The 11,114-nt window shown below is 47.5% G+C and overlaps 2 protein-coding genes across 2 annotated transcripts; both read right to left on the minus strand.

Annotated features, from left to right (window-relative positions):
- Window positions 1-778: 778 nt before the first annotated feature.
- LOC120657209 (nucleobase-ascorbate transporter 6-like) lies at window positions 779-6,329 on the minus strand. The gene is made up of 14 exons (XM_039935482.1): window positions 6,031-6,329; window positions 4,546-4,643; window positions 4,289-4,465; window positions 4,104-4,204; window positions 3,884-3,959; window positions 3,749-3,808; window positions 3,476-3,660; window positions 3,281-3,377; window positions 3,078-3,164; window positions 2,925-2,983; window positions 2,727-2,818; window positions 1,760-1,837; window positions 1,489-1,649; window positions 779-1,408 (listed from the first exon to the last, which is right to left on the minus strand). The coding sequence occupies exons 1-14, from the start codon at window positions 6,146-6,148 to the stop codon at window positions 1,190-1,192; spliced, it is 1,608 nt and encodes a 535-aa protein (XP_039791416.1). The 5' UTR covers window positions 6,149-6,329; the 3' UTR covers window positions 779-1,189.
- Window positions 6,330-7,263: 934 nt separating this feature from the next.
- LOC120657210 (nucleoprotein TPR-like) lies at window positions 7,264-9,482 on the minus strand. The gene is made up of 2 exons (XM_039935483.1): window positions 9,046-9,482; window positions 7,264-8,188 (listed from the first exon to the last, which is right to left on the minus strand). The coding sequence occupies exons 1-2, from the start codon at window positions 9,376-9,378 to the stop codon at window positions 7,409-7,411; spliced, it is 1,113 nt and encodes a 370-aa protein (XP_039791417.1). The 5' UTR covers window positions 9,379-9,482; the 3' UTR covers window positions 7,264-7,408.
- Between the last annotated feature and the right edge of the window lie 1,632 nt (window positions 9,483-11,114).

The following is an 11,114-nucleotide window of genomic DNA, read 5'->3' on the forward strand; positions in this document are numbered from 1 at the left end:
CTGACCTTCTGCACGTAGGAACGTCGGTTTTTATTGACGGTGCGGCCCCCGGCTTCATCCGCGGCGAGGGCACAAGACAGGCGTGTTCCCCGAGTGCGGCCAGATTGGCAGTAAGACCGCCAACAGCGATAGGAGGAAATGGAGGAGTAAATCTACTGTTTGGCACTATAGATGCAATGTTTGGCACTGTAGACAGAGAAGGCGTGAGAAACGAGGCAAGAGCAAATTTGCTCTTGCTCTTGCCATTGTGGACAGCCTAAAGGCCTAAAGGGAGGTGCCGCCGGACCCTTGTAGTTGTCAACGCCAAGGATCGGAGACCCTTCCCACCCTTGCAGGGACCGTTGCTCGGTCGCTTGCCGGCCCCGTCCACGGTTCGCCGCTCGGTGTGCTTCGGAGTCCGTACTCCGGCAGGAGAGCCGTGGCATTGAACGGCAAGCTAGGCCGCCGCCGCCGCCGCCGGCCGTATGAACGGCAAGCTAGGTCGCCGCTGGCACTGTTGTTTCCTCTTAGCACAAATTTTGTTCAACCTAAAATTTTGCATGATGATATATGCTTCTATGCTCTATCCATTTATATTTCTGGATACATTTTTTATGCACAAATTTAATTGTAACTAAAGTTTGTAACACCGGGTGTGTTCTCAGCTGGATGACGTCAGCGGCATCTATCCCCCACGGTCCAGGAATCCGCTCCCCCTGTTCTTACACTGCGCGCACTAGAACCCGATCACAACTCCATCGACAAGGCTACGCTGGAACCAGTTGCTATGTAGCAAAGATCAGTAACCACCAAAGTTAGCATTACCGAAGATTCAGTGGTGGATTCCTACAATATTAGCATAGTGCACTACAATGACATTGTCGATCCGTTGACCCGTTTGTGGATGAGATTTTACAATAACATGAATAATGAACTGTCTAACACTAACATGACATTCTCAACTGCAAAGGGGTAACCAAAATTTCCTACTTTTGGCACCAAAATAGAGTATGAAATATACAACAGCAACTGGGCAAAGAAGACAATAGCAGTGCACCACTGAAACTTTTGTTTGTGCCGTAGGATTTTGCATCTTTTAGGAGCATAATTCCATATACCAGGACAATCCAGATCAACAGTGCCACTGCCAGAGAATTGGGGGGATAGACAGTTCGGAGTAACACAGTATCTCTCATTAACCAAAGCAAGCTCAGACTGATGGGAAGAACTTGTTCAGGTTGAATGGCAGGGAGTAGAACTCTTCACTTCTTGTGTCAGTCCTGTAAGAACGGAATTTATCCCACCAATGGTATCCTCGGTCTTTTCTGACAGAACTTTCGTGCCTGTGAATAGTGTTGTCCAGTAGATATGCAACAAAGCCAGCAACAAATGCCTTGGACGAGAATAACACATTTATCATGTCATTGAACTGTAAGATTAGACGAGACAATGATTAGTTCCCCTCCATATAACAGCTAAGATATGTAAAAAGGTTGTGCTGTTGCATACCCATCTTGAATGTGTGTGAACAGGACCATATCCAGCAACAGATGTGTACTCGTTGAAGTATTGAGGAACTGAAAGGCCCATGAAAACTGAGAACCCAAGGATGAACTTGGTCCTAAAGCTGTTGAGATTACAGAACTGAAGGAAGCCAAGCCCAGCAGAACCTGTTGGCAGATTACCAACACAGTTGATCACAATTACACATATATGTGATGCACCAATCATTATAATTGAAAATAAAACAACAAACATAAGGCTGGAGATCTCAACTCACCAGCATAAGCAAAGAAGATACAGTACAGAGCTGCAAAGATGGGTGCAGGTATTGATGCGAACACAGCTCCAAATTTGCCTGGGTAGTCAAAATGACCCATTCGTATAATGTAAGTATTTATGTTCTCAAGTGGCCAGAGCATGCAAAATCGAAATGCAGACTCTAGGTTAAGTAGATTCCTCCAAAAGAAAAGGGTCAAGTACCAATGAAGTAATGTAAACATCTTTGGTGACAATTACTGAGTGAACCACACACATAACAAGAATGAATTAACAAAACTGCACATTGCATTTTCAAAATAGTTTGATATAATTCTCCTTTTGGATTCAATACATTTGTTATTAATACTTGTGCTTTACATTTACTAATATGGGTGTCCATTGTAGTACAACATGCACATATTCACAACTATATCAATTAGCCATCATAATGCATAAAGTTACTGTTGAGTCACACCTTCTAGTTTTTTAAAATCATGACCTATCACGGACAGGCCCATTCATGCCCATTTAATAGTTATAGATGGCAGATAGTGTCATAGGCCATCTAAGAAGTCAGCGCTACACAAGTTACTGACTGGTTTATCACAGTAAATAAAAGACAAAGACAATTGCCTTTTAATAACAATGGTCCCATTAAATCCCTTTAAAGAAAACATTTAAGCACAAGTTTTCAACTTTGGGGGTCAAATAGAAGCTTACATTATGAAAAATCGTTCATCACGGTTCGGTTTCTTCCAAAACTACTGCAAGATATCTCCTATAGACAGACCTAGTTCTAGACCTCATGTGGAGACCTGGTCTTGAAACTTCCAAATGAGCACAATCAACTATCTATATAATATGCACCACCACCATCTTAAGAACCTCACAAAGAACAAAAAGGACGGTCCCTATCCAATAACTAATATTATAGCAGGCTTGTGGGGCAAACAAAATCAGACCAATTTCATGAAAAGAAAACTCACCCAGAATAGAAAAGAATATCATGAAACCAGCTGATATCTGAATTACCCTTCGGCTACCAACACGTGTCAAAGCTAGCAGACCAGCATTTTCACTGCAGAAAAGGAAATAATTGTAGTATCAAAACCAAAATAGATCTATTCCCCAATCAAAATGGAAATGAGATGCATTCCTTAAAAAAAGAACTGTATGGTGCTTACACTGATACAGAAGACCCATTTCCAGTCCCAAACAGCCCGTCCAGAAGAATACCAATGCCCTAAAGCATGAACAATGACATGGTCTAAGTGAGTTCAAATTTGCAATTATATAGTACAATTTGAACAAGTGGTGGACGGAAAAATAACATTTACCTGCCAGCCAATACCACGGCTGAGAACAGAGGGTGGGATTGGTGTGGCACTAGCGTACCTAGAAACAGCAATGAATGCCCCAGTAGACTACAGACATAAGAGTACGTCAGTTAAGTGAAACTATTATTATATCACCATACAAACCCTACATATTGCAATAATGTGGAGGAAAATTTGATTCTTCTATGAACATGGAGCCAAACCTCCACGAGAGCAACAAATGATGCAGCCATCATCGCAAATGCTTCACCCGCATCAAAAGTTGGAGCGCCCCACTGAAAGGGATATGGCACTCTTATCCTGTCATTTCATTTGTGAAAAAGTTGGGAACTAACACACATTTTAACAGCAAGCATGGTAAGAAAATGGAAAGTTGTATAAAGAAATGCAAACAGTACCAGGGTGCACCACCAATTAATCCAGAACGGTCAGTGCGGCAATGGAATTGAGTCTTTGGTGGTGCATTCCTGTATGCTCCTCCAACAGTGAGAAGATATGCGTAGAGCCACACAATGGGAATAGTGAACAGGACAGCAAACCGGTCGAAGATAGACTTCAGCATGTGCACAGTGTGTGGCAGGTACTGCAAATATTGAACAGAAAGCAAAATTGCAGTTGGATGACACAAAAAGTACTAGCAAACAATCACCAGTATAGAAATCTAATCATACCATTGCAAAGATCACCAGTAGAATAAGTTCAGGAAGACCAATCTCAACACACTTGGCAACCTGGGTATTTATTGTTCAAGCATAAGCCATATCCTTGAATGAATACTAAATGCAAACACAATTATCAAATCTTACCGAGGGAAAACCTAGCTCATAGAGTCCAAAGCCAACTAAAGCCACTAAAGGAGCAGCTGAAAGAGGACTCAGATACCTGAAACAAAACCAGTACATACAAGTACACAACCTCATGTGAGACAAGAGTAACACATCTCCTGCAAGATTCTTTCTTGCTTGAGTACATCTGAAGCAGATACTGAAATTAGAAATACAATCACTAATTTGTACACCTTCCTACCTGGCAACATTACGCCAAAGGCCACTGAAGCCAACTATAATCTGTAAGGCCGAAGCAACAATCAAGGCACCTTGTGTTCCACGCATGATGCGGAGAAATTTCTTCACAGAATAACAGGAAGCATCAGGTCCAGGTCTACACAGCTAAGATCAGAAAGCAAGTAGATTGTAGCACTTTCAACATACAGTGTGTGGATTAGGTTCATTGGCATAACGTCCAGCAAGGATGATTGAGATGGTAGGCAGCACAAAAGTGTATGACCCGCCAATCACTGCAGGCAGCCTGGTACCAAAGAAACTCTGCAGGAGGGTGTTGATCCCTGCCACGAACAGCAATGTCTGGATAACCACTGCTTTGTCCTCCTAACATAAGAAGGGACTGTTAGTACTGGATTGATGGCTTAAGACCACCGCAACACGAATAACTAAGTTTGCAATCTCACATTGTTTCCTCCCATTTGTGGAACTAGTGCTGTTGGGATGATCACAGTGGTACCCAGCATGACCAGATAATGCTGGAACCCAAGAAGAATGGCCTCAGCTGCAATGCAGACAACCCCAAAGTATCGAGTTAGAGCAAAAAGTTCCTCAAATAATATCATATCAATAGCACAAGCGTGGCATGACGACATCATAGGTATACCACGCCAACTATGTTTGTAAAGAGCATGAAGCTAATCCAACAGAGTATATGACATCAAGGTTAAAGCAGTGAATAAAAAAAATACAGAGGATGTTATGGTATGCAACAAAGGGATCTTTTTTTTTTCAAAAATGCCGGTGTCTTTCACTCCCTCCAGCCATGGAGGGGGCAAACTCAAGCAGTAGATACAAAATTGTAGCAATATGCCATAAAACTACATGCCATAAAAAGATGACAGTGGGATTTTACAGCGACACGGCCAAATCAAGCGTTACATCTGCAACATCACGACAACGCGTTCGTTAGCATGCTGTATAGACCAATGCGTCAGTTCATGCAAAACCGCAGAAAGCCCCAACTCAATAATACAGAGAATCAATGCAACTCTAAGTGACAACGACATATCCATATGGCAAGTCAGGTTGGGAGCTGGCTCGTAGCCACTGTCTGTAGTGTATACCAATGATGTACCATATTTTGCGCACGAACTAAAGATGGATTAGCCACTGAAGAGTAACAAAAAAAGGCTGGGGGGGCATGTGCCTAGGACTGAAAAAGAGTCAACGCCAGAGTTAATTAACACCAAAATTACCCCATAGAACTCTAAACCAGCACTAGGTTTCCTGAATATTCCATCCACACAACCGAGAAGTCTCAATCTCAGGAATATACCATGGCCATCAATCAATGTAACAGCGAACTGGGATGGCAGATTCGGGAGCTGTGTGAAACTTGAGCATCAAGAGCAACAACAAAAACCCCTCCCTTTGATGATTCCTTTGAAAGTCCATTTGGCGGACATACGCAACTAACAACAACAGGAGTCAAGGGTTTTGCAGAATCACGAGCATCTGATTAAACAACTAGAGAAGCGAGACGGAAAGGCGAACTGCTTTTCAGAAGTATATTAGGATGGGATTGAGACGGGGTAAGCTCAGGCAGATCTCGCAAAACCCACTCGCCACTGGACGAACCAAATGAGGCGGACGCGGGGTCGATGTGCGAAGACCACACCGCACCGACGCGACGACCACGAACCCTCGACAACGACGCGCGGAACTGCGACATCCCGTGGCAGCAGCGCATCGCTATCGCTATCGCAAGTTCGCAACCACCTTCCCTACCGGCCGGGACCGAACAAACCCCGTCGAAATTGCGCGCTCCCCCGCGGCACGGAGTCCGTTGCCCCGCACCAGCGACGTGCGCCAGCTGAGGCGGCAAGGCAACCGAACGGTAAAGCACTCGTATCGCCGGGAAGGAAGCGAGGTGGGAGAGGGAGACTCACGCCACGGCGGAGGGCTGGTGATGCAGTAGGAGACCCCCGGGAGCTGGTCCTTGACGGGGTGCGGCGTGAGGTCGTCCTGCTTCGGCGCCGCCCCGCCGCCTCCTCCTCCCCCGGCCATCCCGCCGCGCCTCCGAGATCACACGCAGGACACACAAGGGGGGGAGGGGGCAACACCGCTCCCTTCCTTCCCCCTCGCAGGCCGCAATGCGAGCCCGGGGAGCAGCGGTGGCGTGGTGCGCGAGTGGTGGTGGTAGCGCGCAGCCGTGGAGGTGGAGTAGAGTATTGTAGTGGTGGCACTGGATCAGAGGGAGGAGTCGACAGGGGGTGTAGAGCCGTAGCGGTAGGACCGTAGTAGCAGTCTAGCAGAGGCCGTGTTTGGTTTTTTGCGTGGAATTACTGTAGCACGCTTTGACCGTTAATTTAGAGTATCAAATGAAGTCTAATTACAAAACCACCTCCACAACCCCCGTGTAAATCGCGAGACGAATCTAATGAGGCCTTTGACCGCGTGATTCGGGGATGGTTACTGTAGCATCACTGTAGCGAATCATCGATTAATTACCGTCATTAGATTCGTCTCGGAAAGTTACACTCATCTCTGAAAAGGTTTTGCAAATAGACTTCATTTAGTACTCCATGCGGACGTTCGTCTTTTTGTGTAAACTTGATGTGATGGTTTACCAACAGGGCCAGAGGGCGAGGCGGACGCGGTCAAAAAAGCGAGCGCTCGGGCGCTGCAGCGGAGCGGAGCGGGGGCCACCGCAGGGACTGGGACTCTGGGAGGGGGCGGTTGTTTTGTCAGGGCGCGTCCGCGTCGTCGTCGACGACGACTCGTCGGGGTTTACGTTTCCGTCGGGAGCTGCTTTCCCGCCTGAGTCGGGAACGGGAAACCGGCCGGTTCCCGATGAAAACCGCCAGAAACCGGACGGGATGGCACTTCAAATTCAAAAAACGGGAACCCGGTTTTCCCGACCGGGAACCAGTGTAGTCTGACCAGGAAACCGGTCACAGCGACCGGGAATTAAAAAAACAGGTGCAGTGAAGCCAAATTTTGCATAGAAATGACTCTATTTGAACAATTGATATGGCGTAAGATATTTTGAATACATATATAGTGTTTTAATGTATATAATGGACATAGCATTGCATAGTTAGTACGAACAATGAAAATTTTGGCAGCATTTCAGTGCAAATTGAATACCTAAAGCAATTGGTCAAACCAAATCGACCATATTAATAGAAGTCCGAAGTGCATTCCATACAATATATTTAGTACATATTACAATACAAGTTCATGGATAGAAATATGGCATACAAGTTCTAATATTTATTTGTCCATACAAGATTCATACCATGACATCACACGAATTGAAATAGTTCATTCAGCCTCCTTGTACTGATGATGTGCCCCAGACAGATAGTCATACATGATATGCAATGAGTGCAGCCGAGGGTCATATGGTTGTGCGTATGGATCTGGTGGAGGGTATGGATACGACTGTGGGTATGGGTATGGCTGTGGGTATGGATATGGGTATGATGGTACGGCAGGGTAGCTACTGGTGGAGCTAAGAGAGCTAGAGCTATCATATTCATGGGTTGTGGATTGTCTTCGGTAGCTTCTAGTCTGTCTCTGTGAAGTGGGTGCTCCATGGTCTTCATCCTGTGTGGCATGTGTGAAATGGCTCTCTCCAGTAAATCTAATAGGCCTTCCACCTGAATGGCCACCGCTGCTCCCTCCAACCGCACTAGTCCCTCCGGCTGTCTCACCACCACCGCTGCCACCATCATCGGTGTCGTCGTCATCGTCGTCATCATTGTCATTTTCATTGTAGTCATCACCCGTAGGCTCAGGCGTAGTGTCCTCACTTCTAATTTCTTCCTCTTCCTCTTCGTCATTTCTTCTACCTTTTTTTCTTTGTTTTTGAGCCGGGGCAACTTTAGACTTTCTCTTTCCAAGATGGGTGTCGCCTATATTCTTCTCTGCCCAAGCAGTAACATCCAATGGTGATTCATCACCATCACGCGCTAGGGAGGTGAACATCTGACTAGGGATTGGAGAGTCACTGTAATCATAATCCTCATCCAGAGTGGGTGGTCCATTGGATCTCCCTTTCTCCATCAATGTCCCTTCCAATTGGTATTGCGATCCCTGTACCTATTATAAAGCAAGAAATTGACAACAACTAAGTACCATAGAAACACAACTGTTGTATCATATGACATGTATATCCACACGTATCCACACACAACATACCTTGTTTCTGCGTCTCTATGATGGCCGCCCTAAAGTACGGGTCATCTACTTTCCTACCAGGTATACCAATGGCATGGCATGCCTTCGCCCATGCCCTCCCAAGAATTTGCTTTGCATTCCTCCCCTTGCTGGTCCAAGGACCCGTATCTATCCTTTGTTGGCGTGGTCCAGAGCTAGAAGCAAGATGGTAGTCCTTTACCCGCTCTGGCACTTGTGTCTGACTCCTTCTTAACATCCTAGGGAGCGGTCCCGCTTGGCCCGATCCAGAGTCACCACCCCTCTCGTATCGTGCACCAGCTCTTTCTCTGAACTCATACTCCTCCCTTGATTGATGGATGGCAGCTTGTAATTCAGGATCATTGTCCTCATTTTCTAGGTCAACGTACTGAGTTCTAGCTGCCGCTGTGCTTCTATGCCTTTGTCGCTCCCTTTCCCTCTTTCTCTCCTTTATCTTGTCAAGTTCACGGGCAAAGAAAGCAATTACTACAGGAGCCTTAGAGATTTGGAGACATCGACGTGCACAATGATAATATTATATTCAGTTCAACTTGGTCCGAGCATCACCCACTTCTAGGATTTCAAGCACTCATGGTACTATTAATCTAATCTAATTGAGTACTAGCACATGGTAGATGGTACTACTAATCAAATCCACCTTGCATTTGCAAGGAAACGGAAGGCGGCAGCAACAGGATGCCCGCTGGTAGCCGGATCAGGATTAAGATTTCAATCAAACAAGAAATCGGAGAGGAAATCACCTTTTCATATACTACACAGCACAAACCACCGGAAAACGTCGGTTCTCGCCCAGGAGCAGAGCTTCTCGGCGCGATTGCAGCGGCTCCCGTCGCCTGGCCGGGACAGCAGCCGGCCGGCCAGTCCACCGACGGGATGCGCTGCTCCCGGACGGCTACCGGCAAGCGGACGCCGGATCCCACCTCTCCATCACCGGCAGAGCCCCTTGCCCAGTCGGCCTCAGCCCAGGACGCGAGCAGGAGTGGGGAAAGTAAGTCACGAGAGCTCTGTAGGGTGAAAATGAGTAGAGAGAGAGAGTTACTTGAGGGTGAAAATGAGTACAGAGAGAGGTACATGGTGGATGGTTTGGCGTGTTCTGACGAAAATCAAAATTTGAATGCGCAAACATCATTATTTTTGAACTTTGCTTATAGAAATGGAGCGTGTACATACTCTAGTTTTTTATAAGATTTTCTCCCAATTTTTTATAATTTTTTATTGAATTTTCAAAAATCCTAACGAAATCTGTCGGATTTTCTGACGGTTTCCAATCTCGCCTAGTTCCGGTAACGGGAAAAAAATCTGGTTTCCGCCGGATTTCGAACGGGATTTGAAACCATGCTCATCGCCGCCCCGTCCTCCCCGGGCCGGGCCGCTGCCGCTGCCGCTGCCGCTGCGGGAGGACAGTTCAGCGTTCACGCCCAGGGTTAACCAAACCGGTGGGAACCGATCCGACCGGTCCGGCCCGGTTTTGATTTGGGCCGGTACCAAATCAGCCTAATTTCAAAATTCAAATTTGATTTCAAAAAATAAAAAAATTCCTAAAAATTCCTAAAAATACTTCAAGGTGCGGCGAATATTTGTGTCAAATTTTCTCAAAAAATCGTTCATTTAGTAGTTTGCGGGGATTTGAAGTTAAATCAAAAAAGAAAAAGAAAAAAATGGGCCGGCCCATTAGGACCCACCACATATGGCAACCGGTGAACCGGTCAAACCGGAGAACCATTTTTATACCGTCGGATTTTTTAGTTAAAACACCGGTAAATCAGTCAAACCGGCCAGTAAATCGGTCAAACCGGTCGGTATACCGGTCGGAACCGTTTACACTTGCGATTTTGAATTTGGATTTGAATTCAACCGGTTTCCATCAGTTTCCGGTCAAACCGGTCCGGTAAACCGCTACTGGAGGGCGGCGGTTTGACCGGACCGATCGGGATTGTAAACCCTGTTCACGCCCCGCCCGCACGGCTCCAAAACCGCATTTATGCGGGCGTTCTTTTGCGTGTGTGCGGGAGCGAGCCGTGCGAATCTCTCCTGCCCTGCTTTCCCCTTCCGCGGCGCGGTGGGGGTGTCGGGTGGGCCTTGCCGGCTGCCGCCTCCGCGCTCGCCTCGGCGGCCAGCGCGGCACGAAGCGTCGAAGCCACAACCAGACCCAGCAGGTCGCCACGCCGCGCTGCCGCGGAAGAAACGGCGGAGCGAGCCCAGTTTTTCGTCGGATCCTCGGGCGAGTTTGATCACATTGTGAGGGTCTCCCGTTCACGATCCCCGTTTCCGCCGCTTCCGTTTTCCGCTGTGGCGTCCGGTCCGCTGCGCCCGCGTCCTGGGTTTCTCTCCGGGCGTTGGGAACGTGGCGCGGTGGATTATGCGTGAAGGAAGAGGCGGCCTTTTCACCGGCTGGCTGCTGGGTTGTGTGTCCCGGCGCGATGGCGTGGTTGCAGCGGGGCTTGTTGGGCACTGCCGCACTGGGAGCAGAGAGTGCACACTCCCCTTTCGCATCTGGGACTGGAAGCGCACACTCCCCTTTCCTGCGGCGGTCAGCACTCAGGACTCAGGAGTAGGTGCTGCCAGAAGAGGCGTTGTTTTTCGCTTTACCGTGTCTTGTTCCGACGGGAGTGGGGTGAACCGAACAGAGCAGACCACAGAGCAGGCAGGCCGCAGGAGGGGGGTGGCGCCGTGGCGGGGACGCGGGGTGCTTTTGACCTGTACGCAAAGCTGCGTCGCCGTACGCCCGTACCGCTCCCTATCATTGTGTTCAACTCCGCCCCTCTTCGTTTCGTGATTCGACTGTTTGGAATTATGGGCTTGACTCATT

Source organism: Panicum virgatum, chromosome 1N, assembly GCF_016808335.1.
Source record: "Panicum virgatum strain AP13 chromosome 1N, P.virgatum_v5, whole genome shotgun sequence".
Lineage (NCBI taxonomy): Eukaryota > Viridiplantae > Streptophyta > Magnoliopsida > Poales > Poaceae > Panicum > Panicum virgatum.